This window comes from Emydura macquarii, unplaced genomic scaffold (genome assembly GCF_026122565.2).
Source record: "Emydura macquarii macquarii isolate MOO-44397 ecotype Brisbane River unplaced genomic scaffold, CSIRO-AGI_Emac_v2 contig_1483, whole genome shotgun sequence".
NCBI classification, from domain to species: domain Eukaryota; kingdom Metazoa; phylum Chordata; order Testudines; family Chelidae; genus Emydura; species Emydura macquarii.
This window is the reverse complement of record NW_027131620.1, coordinates 17,204,734-17,231,352: the sequence shown is the minus strand read 5'-3', so window position 1 is coordinate 17,231,352 and position 26,619 is coordinate 17,204,734. Positions and strand designations below refer to the sequence as shown.

General features: G+C 42.1%; 1 protein-coding gene across 1 annotated transcript in view; it reads left to right on the top strand.

Moving 5' to 3' along the window:
* The window catches only part of RIMS4 (regulating synaptic membrane exocytosis 4), a 70,375-nt gene extending 44,019 nt beyond the window's left edge, over positions 1-26,356 (top strand). Inside the window, exons 2-6 of the mRNA XM_067554359.1 lie at positions 3,411-3,552; positions 15,760-15,872; positions 16,511-16,612; positions 16,890-17,029; positions 21,176-26,356. Coding sequence (XP_067410460.1) covers positions 3,411-3,552; positions 15,760-15,872; positions 16,511-16,612; positions 16,890-17,029; positions 21,176-21,394 — 716 coding nt within the window. The 3' untranslated portion in view covers positions 21,395-26,356. The remainder of the gene's footprint in view (positions 1-3,410; positions 3,553-15,759; positions 15,873-16,510; positions 16,613-16,889; positions 17,030-21,175) is intronic.
* The last annotated feature ends 263 nt before the right edge of the window (positions 26,357-26,619 follow it).

Below are 26,619 nucleotides of genomic sequence, written 5' to 3'. Positions count from 1 at the left end.
TCTCAGAATGGATTCATAATGAAATGCCTCCTGGCAAATGGGCTGCTGGGGATTCAGCTCAGCATCTGAATAAGCAGGAAAAAAAAACCCTCCACCATTTGAACAACGTTTATAACCGGAGAAGCTGGCATTCAAATTCTTTTTTCAGCGAAGCTTTTGAAAATAAGACTTTTATTTGGCAGAAGAGCAGGAGGAGCTGACAATTCATTTACTGCAGAGCTGAGATTCGCAGTACCTGCTTCATTGTGCACTTGTCAGTCTAGTAACTAAAGGCCAAGGGCAGAGCCTGAGCAGCCACCACTTGCCTCCCACCCACTGTTGGCCCCAGGATTTGGTTCTTTTCTGAGCTGCTCGCTGGCTGCACTATGCTCCTCCTTGCCCATTTTCATCCCCAGGGCTGCCCCAAGCCCCCTTCCCTCTTACTAACTCAAGGCAAACCTGATAAATGGGGAAGTGAGCAAAAAAGCATCCACATTTTTCTGTTTCTTAAAAAACATGGAGTGAATTTAGTGCCTTTGACAATAAAGGGGGATTTACTGCATGTTGGTTGGGCTAAGAATAGTGCACACCGTTCTGCTAATGCACTCAGTCCTGACCTGCCAGCCCAGTCTTGCTCCACTGATGCCCCTGAGTGCTGACCTGCAACACCCTCTGCCAGGGTGGATTGCAAACCCTGATCAGGAATCATCTAGGTACACATAATCCTGCCTCAGCACAGGGGGCTGGATTAGATGACCACTGCTAAAGGCCCCTCCCCCTGAAGGGGAGGAGTCACTGGACCCAGGACACAACTAAGTGTGTGGGACAACTAATGAAAAAAGGAGCAGGCATGGGGGTCACAGGTTTAAATGAAGTGAACCAGAAGGGGGCACCTCGGACAGCGCCCAGTGCTCCCGGAAGGTGTCAAGGGAGTGTCAAGGGAGTCGGCGGACACTGCCCAGAGGAGTTCTGCCCAGATGCATGAACAGACACAGGAAAAAAGCAGGCTCCACAGTCGCAGAGCGCACCCCCAGCCACCCTCCTCTCCCTGGTTTTGTAGATGGCCACTTTGAATACGCAAATAAACAACAGAGGAAGGATCTGAGTATTTTGAAGGTGTATACATAGCAAGGAGGGAGGGGAATTGTAAAGGATGGTAGAACGGGATATAGCTAAGGGGAACAAAATAAAATGAAGGGGGAAATAAGACTATCAGTAAAGGAGGAGTGTTTTAGTCTGTGGGATAGCCTCTCAAGGCAGATTGGGGAAGCCCCATAACTTGGGATGTTTAGAATTAGGCTGGACAAAGCACTAGAAAATACACCATTGGGAATAATTCTGCAGTAGCAGTAACTAGAGTAGGCCTTCTCATTGGGCTTTTCCTTCACTGAAGTCTGTGATTAATATTTGTTTTGTCTGGAGCTTTTGATTTGGATAGCAGTTGTTTTAAAAATGTTTGTTTGTTTAACTTTCTGATGTACACTGTATATGATCTCACCTTGCTCTAGACACACAAACAATACAAACTGTATTTAATGTTAACCTAAAACATACAAACTCTGTCTAATGCCTGCATACGGTGCTGTACGTGTGCACGGCCACTGGTACAGAAGGCCTTTGGGCTTAAATGTTTACTCAGTTGGAAAACTCAGGCTGCTACAGAGAAAGCAGGCTTTTTAACTAAGTTAATGGAAGATGCTCTGCATAGTATTTCACTACCAGTGTTAATTTCATACGGAGCAAAGAACAGGGGCCTTTCTAATAGATCAGTAATTCCTGGAAAATGCCCATTCACACAGAGAATCGGAGACAACCATTCCCAGGCCAAGCAGCTTGCTATACACATAGGAAAGAATAACACAATATTCTGCATGTGTTTTAACAAGCTGTTACAGGCTGAGCTCGCAGAGTTTCTGAAGTGGCTGTGAGGGCCCATCCTCTTCCATGTTTTGAAAACTCCCCATACCCTAAAATTGGTATTTCCAGGGCTGATGTTGTGCTGAATGGGTTCATTTCATATTCAGATGCATTCTTCATAAAGTTGGGGTGCATCTGGGAGTAACCCCACTTAGCAATGTTCAAGTCTCCCAGGGTAAATTGACTATTTTGAATATTTGCAAGCATTTTTGTAGCACCTAACACAACGGGGCCCTGAGCTGGTAGAGGACAGTGTACTCTGCTGCAATATAACTGTTCAATAGAAATGACAAAGCAGTCTGGTGGGTCAAATGTTTACCATCTCAGTGTTAACACACAGCACGTTCTCATACAGGTTTATGGATGGGCACCTTTAAAAAGATTCCCACATCCAACTTCATTCAGAGAACTTGCAGCTGACATCAATATTTCAGGATAAGCTTTGTATGAAGGTTGAAACTTGTTAGCTACCTAACATCAGCTAAAGCAATTAATGTTCATGGTGTTCATTATATATTCATTATATAACATAATTCATTCTGATAACAGGCTCCTAAAGAGAAGGATGCAAATAGCAGCTGTTAATTTCAGAGCCTTTAAAGATTAACCCCAGGAGGAAAAGAGAATCTGTGACATCAAATTATGATTCCCATTGGAATTGAGCTGAGGGTGTGTGTGAATGTAGTAGCCCCTGCTGTGGGCTCTTTTGCTATTAAAGTCCCTCAGAGTGGACTGCATTGGGAAGCCATTTTGGAGATGTGTTTATGGTCCCTTATTGCCTGTGCCTGAATTGTTCTCCAATTCAGAATGTTCCTAGTGCTGCACAGCCCCGTCTCTCCCTCTGATCCTTCCATTACTGTCCTGGCACTATGATTCCCCAGCGTTCCTCACAACTTGAAACAGTGGAGCAGATTTTCAAACATGTTAGATCCATAATTTAATACCTAATCTCTGTTCATATTTGCACAGGTGTGCATAGTAATTGGGCAACTGCAAACACAAATGGCTAGTATGTATGTGGATCTGTGCTGCTTAATTTGTTCCAGGATTTGCCAGGGCTGAGCCCTGGCACCTGCTTGGCTTGGCAGTTCATAGCCCTGGCACCTCTGGGCTTGCTTCATTATTTATGAATGTAAAAAAATTGCTTGAGCCCTGGCACCATTTTCATTATGAATTTAAGCTCTGTGTGTGTATGTGTATGCTACATGCACATGCACACATTCAATTATCTGATTTGCATGCTCAAACTAGGCTAGCAATTACATTTGCATTTTGAATGCCCAGTTGGTTATCTAGCTTGTATGAACATCAGGCCCATTATGAACAAAGGTGAGAGCTACAGGATTGAGTGTGACAAAATTTAAAAAAAAATGGAGTGCAGAGTGATTTCTATATTCCAGAAGTAACTCCCTGAAAAGCCTTTCCTTGGTTATATTTGATTGTTATTCTTGTTGTGTTACCATACGCTGCTCAGAACAATAGCTGACTGCCTTTGCTATCTCTCTTGTTTTTAGAAGGGGATGGCCGGAGACTCAAAGGTGCCATCCAGCGGAGCACAGAAACTGGTCTGGCTGTCGAAATGCCAAGTCGGACGGTCCGTCAAGCCAGCCATGAATCAATTGAGGACAGTATGAACAGCTATGGATCTGAAGGAAAGTAAGTCATCAGGGGCCACCTGGATAATTACTTCTGGGATGTTCCATTCCCCCTATACCTATTTCTTCTCCTTGCATGATCGATGATACACTTGTCTCACATACCCATGCTGTAGGTGCATTTCCAGGGAGTTTAGTTACTGAGTTAGAATAGGGCAGTTCTTTCGTTGTGAGGTTTGCAGATAGTTTTTCTGTTTATACATGTCTTTTAGTATGCTCATGAGTCTGAACTGAAGAGGATACCCAAAACTTATTACAGACTGCCTTTAAAAGAGCACTTTCCTGCATGGTTATTGTAAATAAGATTACAAGTGTCGATGTTTATAATGTGTTATACATCTGTTGTCTGTCTTCTCCCACAAACTCCTTGGGGGGAAATGGTTGTGTCAAGGGATGGAAGGGATATATCTAGCAAGAGAATCTCTAGTAATTAATTATATGTTATACTCTTGGAAATTTTAACCTTTTTGTATGTGAGTTATCTTCAGGCAAAATATTTAGAAAGCTTTCTGGGCCTGCAGAACAGTTATAGCATGATATGCTGGATTCATGCCTTACATCTTGTGAAAGTACAATTCTCAAAGCTTAGAAAACCCAGACAGGCCAAAATTTTGGGGAGATGTGTTGCTTGAAATTCTGATTTTGTTTTTGCATGGTTTGAGGCAATGTGTGGAGATTATCCCTGTTTATCCAGGGGTCTTCGGTGGGAATCTTTTGGGGGAAAACCCTTCTGCAGTAAAAAGGGGGCCGCATTACATCAGATTCTGTGCATGTGGATGGAAGAGCAGTAACTGACTTCACAAGTTCACAGCATGTAACTAAACTCAAATTATGTTCAGTTTAGATGTGCCACTGTAGTCTGAATTGGAATCAAGTATTAACTACCAACTTTGGCTGCCGTCTGTCCTGTCTAGTCATCCATGGCATTCCTAAAGAACCCATCATTGTATTATCTAGGTGCCAGTGTAGACCTAAGGCTCTCTAAAATAAAAATAATAATTTAAAATGTGTGATGAGAAAAGTTAAGGCAAAAACAAATTTTCCTTCAATTTATCAACAAGGACTACAGTGAGAATACTACACATCTGCATCCAGGGCAGAAATAATAATTAGGAGCTGTGTCTGAGGCAGAAATCCTATCACTCTAAAGCTGTGGTGTAGCTTATCTCCTCTGTGAAGACCTACCTCCAGGGAAATATCCTGCCACACTCACACAGTCCTGTGTTCTGAGTTCTGCCTTCACTCCAAGACTCAGAGGATTAGAGATTTAAGTCCTGTCCATTGGCAATGCAGGCGGAGAATCTGTGTTCCCTACAGGGCAGGATTCTTGCCTTTCCGTTTATACAGTTCAGCCTCTCAAGAAGGCTGTACAATACTTTGGCACATCTGTGCAACATTATGCATAGCCGTGTAGCCATGGCCTGGCATTGGTAGAGAAACAGAGGCCTCTTTTAGAGAAAATATTGCACCTTGGTAAATGCCACTGTGTGTGGTTTGTTGCACTTGCAAAGAGAAATAACACATAACTATATGCTCGGCAAAGGAAAATAAATCCTCTCATGCAACCCCCCCCCCAATGTATTTATTAAGGCTGCAATAATATCTCATGTTATAACCACTTTTTCTCAAATAAGAAGTCAGAATGTTCTAGAAGGTTCTGCCAGGGATGGGACAGCCGCCCAATACGCCTCTGGAAAAGGTGATAAATGTTTCTTGTATGCTTTTTTCTCAGCTCAGTTAATTGAACTCCTTTAGAATCCCCCTAGGTATCAGTAATTATACTGTCAGAAGCACAAGTGACTAGCAAACAGGTTTGAGAGCACAAAGAGCCGATAGGTCTGTATGAGCTAGAAATGTGTTGGGATTTTGGTTTTGTTAGCATTCTTGTTCTTAACAAAGGAAGGAAGGTTTGGGGGAATTGTTCTGAGAAGCAGAAATTAAGACACTGCTAAACCAAATCCATTTTTGCCTCTCTCACAGCCCTCAGAACACAATTACAGTGAGAGTAAGGGAGATTCATGTGACCACATTAGCCCTGGCAGGGTTTGCTTTTTAGTGCTTGGTTTCTTACTGCTACAGACATAATGAGGTCAGAGACCATCTTAGCCTAAGGCCTTCAACAAACCTAATTTTAACAAGGAAAGATTGTCCCAATATTTCAAGCCCTTCATCAATATGGAAATTCTATCCGGGAAAGAGCATGGATTCTAGGCTCTTTGAAGTAGAGACCATCTGGATCATCTCTTAACAACAGCCCGTTAATCCTCAGTAACTTTCAATCTTCAGGTGCAGCTCTGGAGTTTTCTTTTTCCTGAAGGAGGGAACAGAATCCCTGCTCCCAGTAATAGGAGTTGTACATGCTTTTAAAAAATGAAGACTAGATTAATATGCTCATTTCACATATATTGAATTAACTGGGTGTATAGCTAGCAAAAGTTGCACCCATCTCATTTCAGATCCAATAGAATTACAATGGTAGAATTTTCCTTAGTGTAAAATTCTGAATGGCATAGGTGATAGTGGGGATGAAGTGTGAATACCACTGTGTGTGAAATCCAGATGATTTCATTTAGTTGTATTATATAGGAATATGGTTATCTTAAAACAGTGTTGGATCTAAAAGAGAGGTGCTTGCCAGGGCCTTTATAATGTCAGCATGGCGTTCTTGGTTTCTTTAACCTTTGTTATATTAAAAAACTTAATTATTTAATTGTTTTACAGTGCTGTAGCTATGCAATTACCAATAAGTACTTGGAAATAACCTGAAAGACAAATTTTCAAAAATAGGTATTTGAAAATATATATGAAAGGAAGACACTTGTTAAGTTCAGTATGTGCCCAGCATACAGTGTCATGAGCAAATGGATCAGAATTTTACTTGTGCTGGGAACTTACAAATAAACATCTGATAATTTAACAAGGAGCAAAGAAATTCAGGTGTGAGCCTGGTCCCTCCATGCCTTATCCTCCGTTCAAGCTCTATTATACTGCGGCTTTGCTCCATCCGAACGAAATGAGGTTGCACAACATTCAGGATGCAACAGGGACTGTTACATAATTTTTACTTCTTCTTGAAAATGCTACATGAGGAGACTCAGACTTGCAAGAGAAGATTGCCAGTGGCCAGAAATGTGTGGTGCTCATAAGCTGCCTTGTTTTTACTAATTCCCACGAGGATGATTAGGTTGCAGAAAGCAAAGGTGATTTTCTCATCTTAGAAAAGCTCAGCAGGTGGTGACTAGTAAAGGCACAGAGGAGTGATTGTGTATTATGTGAGGAAATTAGCAAGCCTCTCCAGCAAGAACACCTTGTTATTTGCCATGTCTTCTCTTTGTAACTTTTTCCATCCATGGAGTAAAATGTTCCTGAACCACATTGAGGCTAAAATCATGATGTGATGTAGGCACATCCCTTAAACATGCTGCATGGAGCCCCACACACCCACAACCATATGTACACATCAGCGGAGCCTGATAATTTTATTTTATTTTTTTGCTGTTCTTTCATATTACAATTTGCATTGTTTCTCAAATGTGTGCATAGCACTATATTGTGGTAGGGAACAACAATAAAAAATAAATATCAAGCAATGCTAATAAAAGTCTTTAAAGCAAATTATAGCTCTTAGACTCCAAAAACTAACTGTTCACGGCTGACTTACTATGAAGAGAGAACTGAAAGGGAAAAATTGAGGTGAGAGACAATGCTGATTTTCCTTGTGGCAGAATGGCTTTTTCAGTGGTGGATGGAGGAAAAGGTTAAAACTCTTTCCCTGACCCGAAGATCAGATGTCTGCCCTCAGATAGGGATAACCCTAAAGGAAGTGGCACTGCCCTTGGCTGGAGTGAATTACTTTATTGGGGAATATCATAGGCTATTCTTCCAGAAGACTCCATACCATGGTCATTCAGTGTATGCCCTCATCATTCAATCACCCACCACAGAGAGATTCTCAAAGGATGCAGCTTGAGTGGGAAAAAGGCCTTAGCATGAGGCAAGAGCTCCCTTGTGCTCTGAGTATGTATTTAAAAAGTTACATCCCTGTCTGCTCAGCAAACAGGGTTTTAGTACAGGACTATAAAGGACTGTAAACCTCCGCAGGTGGTGACTAGTGAAGGCACTAGTGTGTAAGGAGGAGTGTATGTGAGGAAATTAGCAAGCCTGTACAGCCAGGACACATCTTGTCATTGCCATGTCTTCTCTTTAAAATTTTGACAAGTGTGTCATTGAGAAGATAACCTCTGAAAACTAGAGACTGAAACAGAATTACAGGGAAACCCATCCCAAGCCAACCTCTCAAGGAACTGGCAAATTGCAGCTGTAGATTTAGTTTTCTAATGTAGTCGGAGTAGATTTGAACCCAGTACATTTGAGGATACTTTGTGGTGATCTCTGCTGGGATACTAGGCGCTGCCTAATAAGGTGGGGGTGGGTGAGGTTTCTGTGCGGGTTTTACTGAAGAATTTTTTATAACATTGTTTGCATGGCCACAAGTCATACAACAGAAGGAACTTGCAATACTAACGAAGAACACTGTGTTACAGAAAACTAGCTAGTACATCATGCTGCTAGAAGCTTTGCTGCAGAAAATACTGGGGAGTTGGGGAGGGGGCCATGGACCAGAGCTGGGAATACATCCTCTGAGCTTGTGGAAGATCTGGTGTAGGGCTCAAATAGCAAAGAATGTTGCCCAGCTGAATGGAAATGTCATTGCTTTGAGATGCTACACTGATGGGTTTTATAGAAAACCTTTAGGACAGATAGGTGGAGAGAGAGTTCCCAGGGAAGAAAAAGGATTCATGCTGCCTTTCTAAATACTAAGGACCTAAACAAAGAAATTCTGCCTCCTGCTGAGCTGAAAAATATTCAGCTGGCTGCTAAACTAGATAGAAATGATAAAATCTGAATGTTGGGATGCCTTAAAAATGAGCTAGATTATTACACAGAATGAAGGGCATTGTCTGTGGGGTGGGGTGGGGGGAGGTTGGGTTGAGTTGAGGAGGCCTTGTCCCCCCAGACTGCAAGCCTCGGGTAGGCACAGAATTTGCCCCTCATTGGCCTGACTGGGGCTATCCCCCTAAGTATAGAAGTTAAACTACACCTTTGAACAGCTGCGATACCCAGTTACTACACAGAATGTTCCTGTTTTATGAAAACTGGGTGGAACTTCTGAAATCTTCCACACCTTCAATGAAGTGATGAAGAAGTGGCATTCTCAGTCTTGGAGGAGACTTATCTCCTTTCCCCAGGAAATAGGAAGCACGTGTAGCTGTCTGTAGTGTATGAAGACAGAAACAGGGATGACCTATATTATAATTGAAGCTATGAAGGAAATGCCTAATTCAACTCTAAAAGGTTATCTGCTGCATTTATTCTGAAGTGCGGTCACATTCAGGCAACTCACTTATTACTGACAGTTTACACAGTGGGGGGAGGGGAAGGGAGGAGAATGTCTTTTAGGAAATAATAGTTTCTGATCATTGGCAGCATCATGTTTCTGCATACATGTCATTTCAGAAGGAGTTCTCTATTTTATGTACAGACTACATACAAAATAACAGAGTTGCCTTTAAAAATGCATGGTTTATGAAAAACTCCCTTTTAGGCAGTGAGAAATATTGGAATCCTATCCCCAGGGGAAAGCATGGTCTTTAGTATCTCTGAGTAATGTTTTCATGTTTAAAGTTTGAGTTGATTGATCGCGAGTAGCCTGTTGCTTGTAGTGTGTCAGTGAATCCATGAAAATCACAGAATGAAGTGAAAAGAAAATAGCCTTTGTCTGAATATGCTATGGCTGTGTAACATCACTGAAGTCAGCAGAGTTCCAGCAGTATAAGCCAGGTGTAAGAAAGAAAGAAAGAACCAGAATATGTGAACTGTAAGATAAAAAAGCTGGCACTTGCACTAACATGATGACAGTACTTGGTGCACAAGATCCCAAAACTGATTTAAAAATAGATTTGAAAAGAGGTCACAAACTCCACATGGACAAGAAAAGAAAGTAACGAAACATCTTTCCTAAACTGGCTGTGCTGGGATGAGCTTGGCATACTTGGTGCACAGCACACAATGAGGTGTGCTGAGGAGAGGAAAAGCACGGTCACACATAGGATAGAGGAGATAAGCTCTGGTGCTCTGGATTTTCTTCGAATCATTGGTTATAGAAACTGGCTATTCAAACCACTATCAGTTCCCAAATAGGTTTGAAAAAGCAGCTCAGGAATTTGAATACATTTTAAGGGAGATGATTCAGCGAAGAAGGAATTGTCTCTTCTGGCAGTGAAGGGCATAAAACTAGCAGTGGAAGTTGCTGGGCTATGCACAACATCAGGTGAACACAGGGGCAGATGGTGGGGCACTGGCACTGCATCAACAATGCTTAAATTGCGCTAAAACAGGACAGGTGCACCAATTTTCAGGATAGGAATGCAGCCTGCAGAGAGCACTGGGCAGATTTCTAAAGTCATAAGGTGTCTAATTAAATGTATAAAATATGCAATTACAGGCCTAATTTGCACTCCCAATTACAATTGTGTGCACAAATCATGTAATTCTGCACATCCGAGTTGTGCACACAAATGTACTTCTAGAAGTACATCACCTGCACATGTAATTACTCCATCTGCAAACCCAATAATGGTAATTTTGCCAGTACACTGCATACCTAACCTCTTTGCAAATCTGTCTGCCAGAGACTAACACTGCATGGCTGTTGGTGCATTGCATTATAAATCTAATAAACTAAGCCTGTGTTTGTGATCTTGTCTCCCTCTAGTGGATAGTTGCAACAACTGTAATAGCTTGCCATTTACAATTTAACAATAATAAATCCTGCTTTGCTGTCTACTCCAGTGGTTTTCAAAATGTGGTCTGTGGACCCCTGAGGGTCCTCAGACTGTCTAAGGTTTCCAAAGAGGCTTGTACCTCCATTCTAAATTTTTTTAGGGGTCCACAAATGAAAAAAGGTTGAAAACCGCTGGTCCAGTCCATTAGCCCAAGTGGTACAGGCTTGTACTTGTGGGGTTGAATGATCCAGGATCCGTACTCAGTAACAGCCATACTATCTTCATGCACATGGCCATGGTGGTTCTGCTTGTCTCTTTGGTCCACACCTTTCTATTGAAGATTACTGCAGCTGTGAGTCTAACAGAGTAGGGCTGTCATTTGATCTCCCCGGATAACACGGATGCAATATGTCCTCCCTGTGCCCAGCAGACACCATTGCCCTCCCCATGTGCTGTCCGTAGCTGTAGGTCAGTGGAGGAGTCAAGTTTAGTGTGAAAAATCCTTCAGCTCTAATTTCATTAAAATGCTGACATGACAAAAGGGTCTGTTCAATGTGATTAATGGGAGTAAAGGACTGTGGAAGAGAAATGGATTCCCTTTTCTATTCAGCCAGCTGGGATGCAGCCATGTTCAGGCCAGCCATGGCTTTGGCTCCTGCACTTGCCTGTCTAAAGGGCACAGACTCTGTCAATGTAATGAAAATGCTGACATGTCAGCTGACAATCTTTTTTTGCATGTGTTACTTTTGCAGCGTGAGGTAATACTGCAGTAACAATTCTGCTCTGCCTGGCCCCAAGGGCCTCAGTGGTTATAGCAGTCACTTTGCAAGTCCAATGAGAAACACTACCTCCTTGTTTCTGGCAGCTATTTTTAGCAGCTTTTTTTGGGTTTAAAGAAGAAAAATCAACACATTATGTGGTGAGAGCCGATTTGTGGTGATTTTCTTTATCTAAGGTGGGAGGGTATTTTGTCAAATAGCATCTGAATTTGAATATTGAATGGAAACAAAAGAACCCCAGGAGTTAATTTTATAAACTGTGAAATACAAAAAAGGTATGAAAATATGCTGACACTGACACATCCCAGGAAAAGAGAAGGTTACAATTAATTAAACAAACCCCATTCTGCCTCTATTTCACAGACTGGGAAAGGGGGAGATTATAACAGTAGGGTAGAAGGTAGAGGGAGGAAAGTGACTCTTCTGCATCTCCAATGTGCTTGATTTGAGAGGAAAGGAAATGATGCCAGAGCTGAGGCATACTCAGCGATGGGATAATAGAGCCCTTTCAGAGTCACTCCAATGTGTGTGAAAACCATCTGTTGGCTATAACCCAAGATGGAGCTGCCTCTTTTGTGTGAAGCTGGTCCACTTGTGAACCATGCCTCCCTGCCAATGCTCCCAACCTGTGATAATTCATTGGAAAGATTATTGCTGAATCAAGGGCAGTTGGAGAGAAACAGCTGAATTTCTTCAAAGGACTGGCAAGCAAGTCAGCTGCTAAGTGCCCTGTGTATTGTGAAGTAGCAAACAGCAGGGGGAGAGAACTCTCAGGAACAGCCAGCCTGAATTTCAAAGAAGGGAGGGATGACTGAATGGTCACTTGAGCTACTTCCCTGCATTTGTGGCTACTGTCAGTTTTAGAAGGAGGAAATGAGGGAACTTTTAGAAATGCTTTGGTTCAGTCCTGCAGATTTCAGAGCCACACTGCAAGTCCCAAAGAGAAACTATTGAACTAGTGAACAGATGCATCTCAGAGTCTGCCACGGTATCTGAGTTTGGAACCTAAAATAGATCACCAGGTCCAACCTCTTGCCAGGGGTAGGTCTTCTGCTAACCTGTTTCCATGGGTGCTTCACAAGCCTGGGCATGACAGCTCCAAGTGATGATTCTCTGCAGCGCAGCAGGACTGTGCATCCATTGCCGAGTTTGGTATCTGTGTGTGTCTTCCCAGGAGCTGCCATTGGATCTGAAGTCTGGCAAAGGAAAAAATGTGTTCCCACTTAACCCACCTCACTTTCTGCCATAAGAGCCCAGTGCCAGTTCCAGATGCCCGTGCAGCTTCCCAAGCTACTGTCAAAGCACTGGAGCATCATGTTGACTTTGAAGATCCTTATTTTAGCTAATCTAAATCCTTGCTGCAAATCTTTCATCTCAGGCTTGCTAACTTTCTAGACATTTCCACTAATTAGCCTGACTCTGCAGCCATCAAGCATGGTGCCTCACTACAGTGGGTAGCTACGCTGGCTTCAATGGGACATACCACAGTCAGCTTGAGCACGCTGAGGCCCATGTGCACCCAAGTAGTTACTCAGTTCCCTTTTCCCACCCCATCTCCAGTGGCAGTTGCCTTTTGATAAGGCAAGAGGGCGGTGACAGAGACACAGGTGCAGCACCATCCACATAGGCGCAGGCTAGGGTTGCATGGACCTGAAGCAGCCCTGGCTTGCATGAACTGGGTGGGGTTAGTGGTCAGGGAGGACCACTGCTGCAGGGGAGAAGGCAGCATGCAGCACACAGCTGCAGGGACTAAGATCCTGGAGGAATGCCTAGTGGTGGGAACAATAGCTAAAGAAGGAGAGGTGGAGACACTGATACCACAACCCAGGAGTCTCACCCAAGGAGGGGAGATCTCTGCACTGCAGGTTTTACAGCTAAGGGGCTATTCACGGGCAACCTCAGCAATTTTTCACATGGTGTGTACAATCCATGGCACCTCCAGGGGTTCCAGCTCAAAGTTTCTTCTCCAACAAAACTCCTGCCTGGTGCAAGGAAACAAAGTGGAGTCAGCCACTAAGCCCCATCACTCAGCCCTAGGCAAAACCCCTTTCCTGGCCAGGTCCCCATATGGGCACTCATCACAGCTCCCTACTCTTTTAGCTGGTCTTGAGGCTGTCACTGAGCAAGCTCTGGGGGCAGAGCAGAGGGGACACTGGCTGCTGGAACTGGAGTTAGGCCAGGCAGGCCCCTAGAGGGGAGAGCTGGTGCAGGAGCCAGCCCCACAGCACTGGCAAGGAGAAGCAGAACTGCTCACCCTACTGTCCTCTCAGGTTTGCCCCCGCAGCCCTCCGTCATGACATGGGTAACAGAGCCTGGACTGAGTGGTATTGTGACTGGCACATGGGGGACACAGCTCCTCCATCACTACCTGAGTCGTGCTGCCACCCCTGTGCTCCAGGTCATGAGGCTACTCGCTCAATTTTGGCCCCACTGTCCCAGCCAGCCACTCACCAATACCAGTAGTAAGCACAGTGACTATGCAGAATGGAACCCAAAGGTCCCTTCTCCAGGGCACCAGCACGTATTCAGTGTATCTGTCAGGATCCTCTGCTCATGGCACCACTAACTTGGGAAAGTGATGCAGCAGAGCAGAGAAGACAGACTCCAGACTCCATCCTGCAGTGGAGCTGGGAGGAGAAAACCAGGAAGGGACATGGGAGTATTGTATTGATTGGAAGCAGATTGCATCCTTTAGTTACACCTTCCCCCAAAAGAAAGCATGCTTCAAGGGGGAGGTGCCTTTCTCAGCTGAAGAATCAGTGATGCAGACTTCCCAGCAGAATCCAAAATAAAGCAAAAAGAATCAGCATTGTCTGCAATTAGTGCTGATTAGGCTTAGTGCCACGTGAGGCTTGTCTGAAAATATCACCAGGAACTATTTCACACACAGCAGACACATTGTGAAAATGCTTACTTCAAGGAGACTTAGGGGGAAATTTACCCCTTGTGCAGAGGTTCTGTGCACCACTTAATGTCCACAGATCTCATGCACAGGGCTGCATTTTGAAAGTGCTCAGGGCTGGATTTTCAGGTGCTCAGCACCCAGCAGCTCCCACTATCGCACTCCTAGCCAGATTTTCCACAGAACTCAGCACCCAGCTTGCTGAGCTTTTTGTGTCATGCTGCTTCCATTCCTTGTGCGCCCTTCGGGCTGGGCTGTCACACCAGCCCTCTCTGATTTCTTTGGGCAGGTTTGCTGCTCATAAGGAGAAAAGAAATATTCCAAGTGAGCTGATGCTGGGCTTGTGGATAGCTAATAAGAGTAGTGGTGGGCTGATTAAATAGTATATATATGGGTCTAATGTCTGCCCCACCACCACCCCGACCAAGTAAAGCCCTTCCCCAGCCCGTGTGTTAGTCAGCTACTGGGGTTTTTTTAGGTTGATTTGTCCTGATTTGAGACTGCGCCTTAGTGAACATTTGAGCCTTATTACAGATTTGTTTCTAAGGAACTAAATTTTCAAAGCTGTGAAGTGTCATTAAGCTGGTGTCTCCTCCGTGGGGATGTGAGTGCAGAGGCTTCACAATTGCACTTAACATTCATGAATGGCAGCTTTCAGGGGGAAGATGGGTCAAAAGCAGGGCCGATCATATTTACAAACTGACTACGAACCTGTGGTACACAATTCAAGCCTTGTCTACAAGGGTTTTTAGGTAGTTGTGTAGCTGCACTGCACAAGCCCCCACTGTACATGCAGAGCGCTGGTGTAAACTGTGATTTGCACCGAGGCAGCTTACACTGGAGTGCCCCACATCTTCATTGTAGGTTTTCACCTACGTAACTTCACCAGTGGCTAAAACTCCAGTGCAGATAAGGCCACAGGCCTTGGAAATGGATTCATATCACAAGTCTGCATCCCTAACAGCTCTGTTTGTTTGCTGCAGTGCTGTATCTCCCCCCCACTCCCACCCCCCGGTACAGTCTATAAGTCCTGCATATTCATCATGGGATACAGGGTTCATGTTAATTATCATTTCAGACCTTTTACTGAATGAAAACTACCCAGGGAACATGTTGGATGCTGCCAGGCTACAAAAGCATCTAATACAGGGTGCAAAATGTACTACTTCCACCCCTAGATGGGGTCCCTGGGGATTAGGAATGACGCATATTCCAGGGGCGGGGAAACTGCGTCAGCTTGCACATGCTGTATCTATTATGGGGATTCAGTCATTGTGGCTTCTCAGCTTGGCACCCCTCACCTGAGCTCAATCACTTTGAAACCCCCACGCTCCAAAGTACTATTTTCCTTCTTTTGTTTAAAAAAAGAAGGGAGGAGGAAATAGAGGGCGATAAATGCCAGGCCACCCCAGATACTGCTCAGGCCTTACTCCTGCAGGAAAGGGGTGACAGGAAGCACCTGAGCCTGGGACAGGAGAGCTGAGTTTTTTCATTATAGGTGATTAATTACAGATAGCCATGATTACGGTATTTGTTTAGTTGCCCAGCACTACTATATGGGGCAGTGGGGCTTTAAATGGATCATGTGTAACTAGATGGCATGGAAATCAAGGAGTTCTGAGACAAAGAGGCCTGTGTAAGATAGCTGTTCATTTCAGGCATCTATTACATCTGACTATTTGATCACCAGGTCACATTAAAGTACTGAAATAATGATTTGCCAAAATCAATTTATTTTGCAGCTTGAATTTCAGTGGAGTCCATCTGGCATCTGCCGGGCAGTTTAGTGACTTCCTGGGAAGCATGGGTCCTGCACAATTTGTTGGTCGTCAGACTTTGGCCACCACCTCCATGGGTAAGAAACAGAAAGGCACAGATGAGTTTAAAATGAGTACTGCATGTACCAGTCCCACTAACCTACCCAGCACCGCTCTCCCAATGCCTGTCCCCTGTTCCAAGTTAGATAAAATGTGCTTGGCTGCTAGATTTTCTTGATTTGTGTTATCCTGTTCTAATGCTGTTAGCTGCAGCATTTCCCGTCTCTATGACACACTTCAACTATGAAAGGCAAGGTCTAGCCACAATGTGCATCCTCTAAAGGTATCTTGAGCGTCTTCACACTTCTCTGGCACGTGGAAGCACACAAACTCTCTAAGGATTTTCTTGTGACGCCTCATGACTTTTTCAAAAGGGCCTCTAATTTTTGGGAGATGGGAGACTAGATGGCACTAGCCTGACTCGCCACAACTGTGGTTAGCAGACGATAATAAAAGATCCTTTTTGGAAATGTGGGCTTGAATGGCCCTGGCGTTACACCCCCTCTAATGCTGTGCTGGAGTAACACAGGAGGGAAACAAGCACTTTGGGCTACATTTGTATTGCAGTTGTTGCCAGTGCATGAAAGTTTTTTAAAACAGTTTAACAATCAGACGTGCTACTTAAAAGCCTTCTTGCTATCTGACTCTCTTAAATCATTTCCGGTTTGTTATTTAGGGGATGTGGAAATTGGTTTACAGGAGCGAAACGGACAGCTAGAAGTGGATATCATTCAGGCTCGAGGACTGACCCCAAAACCCGGCTCCAAAACCCTTCCAGGTAGTGTGTTTCAGCCTCTTTGAAGTGACCCAGAGCCCACTGAACCGCTTCCTCGTGGAGCGCTCGAGGACAGATAGAATATTGACTCTGTGTTGGACAGAGGATGCCTGACTCATTTGGTAGCACAATGCTATATGTGCTTGCTTGAAAATACAATTGGATGAGCAAATCCTTTGCTGAAAATGCCTCTTTCATAATAACAATTGAGAAGTTTTGTCCTGCCCTTTCTAACATGAACCATGAAGATTCAAGCTTTGACCATACATTTTTCTTTCAGCTGCTTACATCAAGGCTTATCTACTAGAAAATGGAGTGTGCATTGCAAAAAAGAAGACAAAAGTGGCTCGCAAATCATTAGACCCCCTGTACAACCAGGTGTTACTTTTTGCAGAGAGCCCACAAGGCAAAGTATTACAGGTAAGAGCACCTCTAAGAAGAAGTAGGATGTAATCCCCTCTCTACACTCAGCTTCCACCAAAATATATGGAGTCTGTTAAGGAATCAGAGTACTTACCAATAATGGGAAATATTTATGAATAAATAACTTATTGTACCAAATGCACTCAATCTGGATTTGACAAACAGGAAAATTGTTTTCCTCCTGTTCAAATAAGTTCTGATTTAAAAGCCCTGTTGGGTACCATTGGTGCGTGTGTGGATCTACTGCTAAAATGCCCATTTTTCTCCATTACCAGGTACAAAGTACCTGTGATAGCTAAAGAATGATGTAATGCAGCTTGTTTTCATGGTTTTTATTGAGTTACGAATAATCTTTTAGAACCAGCTCCAGATCAAATGTCGTCTGCATTTGTTCTTTGACTGTGATACATTTACTGCCTCTCTTATGCACATTTTAAACTTTTCTCCTGAATTTTAAGGAGCAGAAAATGTTTTGTATTGTTAATTCACATCTAAATGTATTACATACAAAATCCTGGTTATTGACTGGTTGGCAACATTGGTGTAATTAGTTCTTAAAGTTTCTACTGCCTATCTCCACTGACGTATGGAACATTGGTAACCAATCAGATCCCTCATGCAGATTAATACATCCTGATTAGCTTCCTGTCAATCAGTAGCAGCTTCCTCTGAACTCCTATTGCAGCCAATTAGATTGCATATGCAGCTATCTGCATTTTAACAGACTCATCCTAGGTCAGGTTTCTTCTGGACCTCTAATTTTGTCTGCCTATCCATTCTATTTATCACCATGGTATCTAAGTGTCAAACAAATTCATTTAGCACTACCTGTATCCTAGGGGGGGTCTCTCTCTGCCTCCCCACAGTACTAGGTTTCCCTGCTTCCTACTCTCCCACCACTCCTTATCTTTCTCATTTTCTTACTCTTCTTACTTCCCATCATCCCAGTCATCAAACACTTCTGGGTACAACGTGTCATTACTGGGGAAATGTGTTAGCTAAAAGGTGAAGCTTGCAGTTGGCTATGAATATGATTGGGTCTGGCTAAGCCTGTTTTCCTCTAGTAAGGAGTTCAACACAGCTGGGACCCTACTGTCGAGACCAGTCTTCCCCCAGGGCTCTGGAATCGCACCCTGAGCTTCTCCATGCACATTGCTTTTCTAGGGCACAATCTTTGAAGTAGCCAGATCCAAGCCCAGGAAGAGTTTTGTAAATTATAAGGAATTTGAACTCAATCCAGAAAGAAGGGGGAGCCGGTAGAGTTTAAGGCAAACCTGTGGGATGTGCTAATATCAGCCTTTGTTCCTTCAGAAGTACATTGTTGTGTGCTCTACAAGGTACAGCTGCTGTGTGGCTTTCACGTTCACCCCCAAGAGGAGTGAGCTGCAATCACTTACCCTGGAGATGCTGGAATCTGTATCAGAGTGGCCAGGTCCTTGTCTGAGAAGAAAGGGTGTGTTCTCCTGGATGGTGGAAGGCTGTCCTCCCTGTTGCCGTGAGAAGTGATGAGTCCAGCATAACCCCAAAGCAGTGCAGGATCCCGATTATCGGAGATTGCATGTCCTCAGCCTCCTCTTTAAACTTTAGTGTTTAAAAAAACCCAACAACACTCCCCCAGATGCACGTAAGAGATTCATGGCCATAGAGAACCAGCTACTTCTGTGGCAAACATTCAGGAAGTATTTAACATTCTATATTCTGACAAACTCCATACACCCAATGTGTCTGCCAAGATGGATGGTAGCCTTAGGCAGCAGTTACCTCTCCAGTCAGTAATTCTTGATGATTGATGGCTGTGGAGGACACCCCACTGCACATGTCATTTAGTAAACCTTATCCCCTGGCTCCAGGCACTGGTGCTTGATGCTGACTGGGGCAGTGAAAACCACTTGCAAACAACAACAACAAAACTAAACAAAAGCAACAAAATGATGCAATCTGAGATGTTTCACTTATAGCTTATTGCTTACTGTGTAGTAACCAAGGTAGCTGGCTCTTAGCAGGAGAGCCATACTCTGGGAATGACATACTCTGAACTAGCAGGGTGGGATCCCTGGACATAACTCGGTGGTTCTGCTATTCCCAGGCTCACGCTGCTTGAAGTATGTAACTTTAAAAAAAGCAGTTTAAAGTATCATTGTAGCTTATTGAAAGAGAATAAAAATAGGGACTCAGTTAATCTGTGCTAATATATACCCCAGCCAAACCACTGACTTCAGTGTCTAGCTCTCCTGAATTCTAGCTTTCTGAATAATACTTTTGACTTAATTTGGCATGTGTCTTCTCCCCTCCCCATTACTGATACCTTACAGGTGAGACAGCAGCAGCTCTGCATTGAGAGAGCTGCAATATTCTGCTAATACAGAGACTATGCGAAGAAGCTGGAAGCTGCAAGGGATTAGCCAGACATCACCATTCATCTTCATCATCACCACCATGCTCATCCTCTTCTCTGCAGAACAAAAGCCTCACTCTGAGATCTCTGATTACCTGTCTTGACCAAATGGGACCATTTTGATTGTGCATGAACTTCCAGTTTGTTTGTTTAATTGCTGATGGCCCTTGCTGCACCTGTTGTACCATCCGTTGTGTCGTGTGATTCCACTTTCACTGCTGCCTATGTCTTTGTCAGCCCTTTTTCATTAGATCTCCCTTGTAGTCTTGAAGACTTTCTTCTCTGCCTATTCCCCTTTCTCTCCATGTAACTCCAAGCATGCATCTTGTATTGCAGAGCTAGCTTGCTAATCTGTAGCTTCTGTCCCGTTCTTCGGGTGACTAACCATGTGTCATCACCATATGTTATGTTTCACAAGGCCTGGATGCAAAAGCAAATACTGAGCTTGCTCTTGGTGCTGCTACTTAGTACTCTGACAGCTAGCATCTGACCCTGGTTTTCCAGTTCAGTGGATCCATTTTTGCTCTCTCATTCAACAGGCCTCTTCTGTGACATTGTCTATTCAATTTTCATTATAATGCTCATGCAAAAAATAACTTAAAACTCTTAAATATTGATATAAACAAGTATTCTGCCCCCTGAATTACAATGTGATGAAACTTGCATGAAAATGCTTGCATGGGAGAGACTTCTCAGGGAGCTTACCAAATGCCTAGAACATTTGTATTTTTAAAATGGTCACTTATTCCTTTATCTGTCACCCTTCCTTACATTGTATAGTATCTTACTTCAGAAGTCATTCCGCTGATTTCAATCAGGCTAGTCATGGTACTGCTCAATGTCAGTAAGTGTATCAGAATCTGGCCCTTCGTGTAGCAGATCAAAAAGTGTCGAGAATCACTGTACGTTCCCCCTGATTCTTCCACTCCTAAAAAAGGCTTAAATGACTCAAACACTTTGAAGGAGACATGAGCATCTGGTCGTCTCTTTCATGTGTCAAGCTCCAGGCTAATGCAAAATGAAAAGAGAAAGGGAATACATGGGGCCAGATTGTTCCTTCTAGATCCAAGCTCGATTTGCAGACCACCTGTCTCTTCTCACAGTTACTAAGAGGAGTTAATTGAGCTCTGGCAGAAAGACTCAGTTCTGGTTCTGAGAACAAAGGCGATATTTTAAAAAAATTCTTTTTCACTGACATTCTGTTAACAGGATTGTGCAGATCAGCTGGCAGTGTCAGAGCTTAACCAGACAAGGAAGTATTGGTATCCTCATTTTACAGATGGGGAAATGAGGCACAGAAAGACTTGATGTACCTGTTCAATGTTGCAGGGTTGGTTGCAAACTCTGCAGCAGAATATTTAAACCCAAGACAAACTGCATACACAAACTTGTGCGCACACACATTTTTTTCGTGAAAAAAATTCTTGTAATATTAAAATTTGCAAAACCATATAAAAATAAACTTGAGGTCTAATAAACAGCAATTCTGTAGCACAAGCCCAACACTTTTTCTAAAATCTCTTATTTTGAATGGCACATGGCAAGGTGTGGAGATTTAGGGCTGTATTTTTCATTATGTAAAAACTGGATGTCTGATCCATAGCACACAAAAGTCCAGGGGAATCTTTGCATTTACTTGAATAGGCTTTGAATCTGGCTCAGTGTGAATATCTTTTTCAAAAACTAAAGTATGAATCCCCTGCTGCTCTTTACCTGAGAACTAACTGTGACCCCCTCTCATTTCCAAGGTGATAGTCTGGGGGAACTATGGACGCATGGAGCGCAAACACTTCATGGGAGTTGCCAGGGTTCTCTTGGAAGAACTGGATTTGTCAACCTTAGCAATTGGCTGGTACAAGCTTTTCCCAACCTCCTCGATGGTAGATCCTGCTACAGGTCCTCTCCTGCGCCAGTCTTCACAGCTTTCATTGGAGAGCACAGTGGGACCCTGTTGTGACAGGTCTTAATGAGCAAGGAAGGGGGAACTGCTTGTTTTTTTTAAACATGCTGTCAAGGTTTTGTTTGCTGGAACTCTGACCTCAAGTGCATTGCATGTTCAGTCAGTTCTTGAGGAGCTGGAAGAGTGACCTTAGACAGAAGACAAGGGGGAGGCAGTGTGTCCTCTCCATCCAAGTAGCAGGTGCCATCGGGCATGAGTCCTAGTTGTGAAATTACACATAAACCTCTTGTTTCACTTCTCTGGCTGTCATTCATGCACCCTTGTTTCAGATCAGTATTAACCCTAAAAAGTTGAAGCATTTTTTTTTAGCAGGAAAGATATTTTTCTTAACTTTATTTTAGAAATTCATAAAATACAGATTTTTTGGGCAATGCCTGAAAGATTGGAAAGCAAACATCTGATCTGAAAAGATCAGGAATGGAAAGCTTCATGGGAGTTTTGTTTTTTATAAGATCTATCTCCATAAAAATAAGAAAAAAGGAATTGCATCTGTGTCTTTAGAAAAAATTCCACATCAAAGAATCATGTTAGCTGTAGAACGACTGCTGCCATGGTTTTAAACTGTGCCAAATTACCAGCAAGTGTCTTTAATACAGTACTTGACTAACACTGCTGCTGAAGCATGTTTGATGGGAATACAAGAGGAGTACACTTTGGTTAGATCAGACAGTTCTAATGGAGGAGCCTAGCTAACTAATTAGCTGCAATTTTGGTCACTGGAAATGAGAGTCAAACATCAGACTTGCAGTTTGAAATGTGATTTACTCGCACATTGTCAGAAACAATGTTTCACAGTTTACAAATCCCCTTAGTTTTTGCTGCTCATTCCTCCATCATAGTGTTTTCTAGCTGCTGCATTCTGTTCATTCTGTCTGGGATACATATCTTGTGAAGTGCCCCCTTCCCCTGCTAACACATCATGCTATAGACTGACCCGAAATAATACCATTTTATTCTCGTACTGGAAAGGAGGTACTTGACAGGGTGTAGCAAAGAGAAACCTCAACTTTTTTTAAGTGAGGAAAGGTATATGCTCATCAGCACCCCTTTTCAGGTGGCAAATTGAGTTGCTTAAGGCAATCCCATTAACCAACAGGCATTGTCAAGTGAACCGAAAGAGTTTTCCCAAAGTACAGGCACAGGAGAGTGGTTGAGAAATCTATCAGACACAGTAGTCACAGCATGTATATATTGTTCATTAAAAACAGCAAAAAGGAACATCAGATGTTAATTGTAAAACAAATCCTGTAGGTTAACACAGTAAAGAGAAGTATTGTACATTCTATGAACTGCTAAGCAGAGAGCAGCTTTCTCAAACAGTCACACGTGCTATATGAGTGGGGTATTTTTCTAGATGTATTAGATCATTCAGGTGATTCAAAATCTTATGTTTGGAGACACCCATTCCCCAAAACTGTGGAGCATTTTTAGGAGTCTGGAGTATCTCAAAGAGTTCATGGTAGTTTAAGCCTTTTCTACTGGGGGATTTTTTTCCTCATAATTTTTAATGAAGACTTGACTGCCGTCTCACAGTGGTTTGCTATTTAAGGTTCAAGGGAATATTTTGTTCTGTGATTTAAGAATCTGAGGTCCCATGTAATGTTTAGTTAGGAGCCAGTAGATTCCTGACCTGTCACTGCAACACACTGACAGTTTCTCCATGCAGACCACCAGTAAGTAATAATGAAGCATGAGGTTGCATTGGATGGAGAAGGCAGCTACTTACGGTTATCCCTTATCTGAGGCATTTTAAAAGATTCTGAAATAATTACAGAATAGTAGCAAAAATAATGGACCCAACAATATGCTTTGTAAAAACTGATGTAATGTTGGAGGGAGGGAGAGTACATAAACCTGAGAATTTTAAGAGTTTTAAGGTGACAAAAGCTCCAACATTTCAGTCTGATCTCTTAATTTCCTTGGACACATATGCCTCCGGCCTCAGTCTAACTATTTTTTTCTAACTGTATGAAGCAATTTCTATATATTAGCTGAAGAAAGTTTGTTGCATGCTGGTCAAACTATGTTGTGGCTCTTTTTTTTTTTTTTGAAAAGCACATTTACTGTAATTCAAGTCAACACCTTTTCCTCTTGGTATGTAGTAAGTACTAGGCAATATTGTACAATATGTGTATGAACTAGATTAGATTAGGTAGATTTAGTGGATTGTAGCACTGGACCTTTTAATAACTATGTCTTTAAAAGGACTATGGGTAAATTAAATACATTCCAAACCTAATAACTGAATGACAGGGGTTTTATCTTCAGTTACTTTGAAAATTTTATATGGGTATTTCATTTGGATATTATCTACCTGTATAACTAATTAGTAACATTTCACCTTTGTCCAGTAAGAGGCATGCAATTTTTTTTCCAAATCTTTTTAATTGGGGGTGGGAGGAATAAATATGCTAAAAAAGCACCTCAAGAAATCTCCTCTTGGGACTATCAGTTAGAAAGCTCTGTTCCTCCATGAATAGCAAATTCCACATTTTGGGGTCTGACCTCTTCCAAAAGCTCTGCAAGCTCAAATGTGATTAGCTTAGTTTAAATATAGGACTACTCAACTATATGGAATGTCTTGTTTATGTTTTTAATCACATTAAAAGGTTACAATCAGGTTAAAAATCCCATTTTAAAAATTATATATTTCCTTTTCTGTGTTATTTTATTAACACCAGAAATTATTACAATTGAAAGTTGTTTTAGCCATCTATTTTATGCTGTTTTATGTACCTTCTGTATTTCTCACAGCTTGGATAGTGATGATAGACTGGTCAGTTTCACTTTGTTTCTCATGCACTAGAGGAATGCTGCAATGTCTGGGTTTCATACACTTCAGGATCGTACTTAAGGGCAAATAAAAATGTTTTTCACTGGGATTAAAACAAAACAAATCACAGAAACACTTCTGATGGTTCACAGTCAAAAAGCTTAAGGCCAAGAGGGATCATCATGATCACCTAGCACAGGGGTAGTCAATAATGGCAGATTACGGGCCAAATCTGGACCTGCTTTTGAATTTTTTACTTATTATTCTTGTTATTTTTGTATTTTCTCTGGAATCTGGACCTTGACTATAACTTGACCAAGAAATTTGGACCTTGACAAAAATAATTGATTACTTCTGATCTAGCACAACCTCCTGCATGCCTCAGGCCAGAGAATTTCACCCAATACTTCCTGCATTGAGCTCAATAACTTGTAGTTAAAGTAGAGAAAATATTTTAGCTAGATATCCTGTCTTGATTTCAGGACTCCAAGTGATGGAGAGTTTAATAGGGTCATAGGCTTGCAAGAAGTTAATTTTTGCAAAACTTAACTTTTTAGTCAGATTTGACCTGACAGCATCTCTAACATAATGTGTTATAGTAACTCTAACTTCTGCCCTGGGCACTTTGAGTTAGTAAAAGTTGCAGTTTACTAGAGCGGCTAGCATCTGAAACCTGAACTTAAGGTCCACTTTTAAAAGACAAAACAGTTGTTTTGTGTCTTACATCTAAATGTAGTTATGCTTTATTTTGAAGCAAAGGAATGGATAAAGTTTTTAATCTGTGAGGTAAATGTGAGGGTTGGGTATGGGGACAGATTATTGTGTGCCCAGCACAGGGCTAATTGTCCATTCCTTGCGTACCTCAAGCTACCCTTAATGTTCATTGGAGGTTCAACTGCAAAAGAAATGAGGGACCAGTCCATAGATGTTACCTCCTTTGCTCTCTATCTTTTTGCTATTAAGGAAGTGGTGATGGTTACATCACTAAGGGCAAAAGGATCTTTTCCTGATGGGAATTCCATGAACATAAGGAGAGCAGAATATTGAAACTGAGATCCATTGTACAGATTTCCCCCGTTTGTAGTCTAAACACACTGAAGTTGTGACAGTGTGATCAGTCCTGGCTTCTTTAGGCCAAAGTGTGATTTTTCCAATCTCCTGGCATTGCTTTCCCCTTGCCTTGATCCAGCCAGCATGATCTGGAAACAAAGTAAGGCGCTGATCATACTACTGAATCCATGGATCCAGACTCTAGCAGCTGTGTGGATCCCAGCACCAGGGTTTGTCTGTGTGGATCCAATTGCAAGATCAGGGCTAAGCAAACTTTGGGCTGGCACTGGCCCAATCTATGCATCCCAGCTTCTTGGCAAAGGATTTTTGAAGGAAAATCACAGAATGCTTTGTTTGAGTGATAATATAGACATTTAATGTTTTTAATTACTGCATCCTTTATCAAGGTGCTGTTAAATTGTAGGTTTTCTGAAGTCAGACTGTCACAAGTTCATATAAAAGAACTATTGATAATGTTGAAGCAGTTAGCAGAATCTCAACCTAAGCATGTTTGGTAATGTTTGGACAGCAAGACAACTTTTTATGAAATTCATTTTAAGTTTATTACACACTGTTATTAATATTTTAAAACAGGAGAAATATTTTTCTTTAAAGACAAAATTATGTATGATTTTTAACAGATGACATAATTTAGCATTTTCAAAAGTGTTTTATGCTCTTGGTATGAAGTTTACTCATTCTTTTGATTCATATGTTCCATGTTATATTCTACCAAGTTTTTTCCAAAAAAAAAAAAGCATATGTAAATAACTACCAGGAAAGAGTCCTATAGAATATTTGGTAAACTGATAATTAATTGTTAGAAATATTTGTTACTGTTCATTAAGTCTCAGCTGCTATCCAAGCCTTTGTTGAAAAAATTGATGTTGTATTTTCAAGATGAAAACTACTTAGCCAGTTTTGTCATAATCCTGTATTCTGTATAAAAATCTTTTTTATAAAGAGTCTAAATAGGCTAACAAGCAATAATATATTCCATTTAATGTGCACAGATTGTGACTTGCAGGCTGTAGTACATATTGTTGGTAACAGTAGATAACTGTCTTCATTATTAATGACATCATTTCTGAAAAGATCCATATTAATTTAGAATATATGGTTAATAAAAATGAAGATTGGGCTATTGCCATGTGAGAAATGTTCATTACAATATAGACTTGCTCTGGGTAAACAAATTTGCCCATTGACCTCTTTGGTGAAGAATGAAACACAGCTATAGATGACTTCGTACTAGTTTTTAAAACAGTTTCAGTATAAACTTAATGAATATTTCAGTCTCCCTGGTTTTCTTGGACTTTAGCATTTGTTATTTGATGAGACTGTTTTCTTATAGCCGTTGCAGCCCCTATGACTGCAAAGAGCTTTTCATTCTGCGATTATGCTGACTC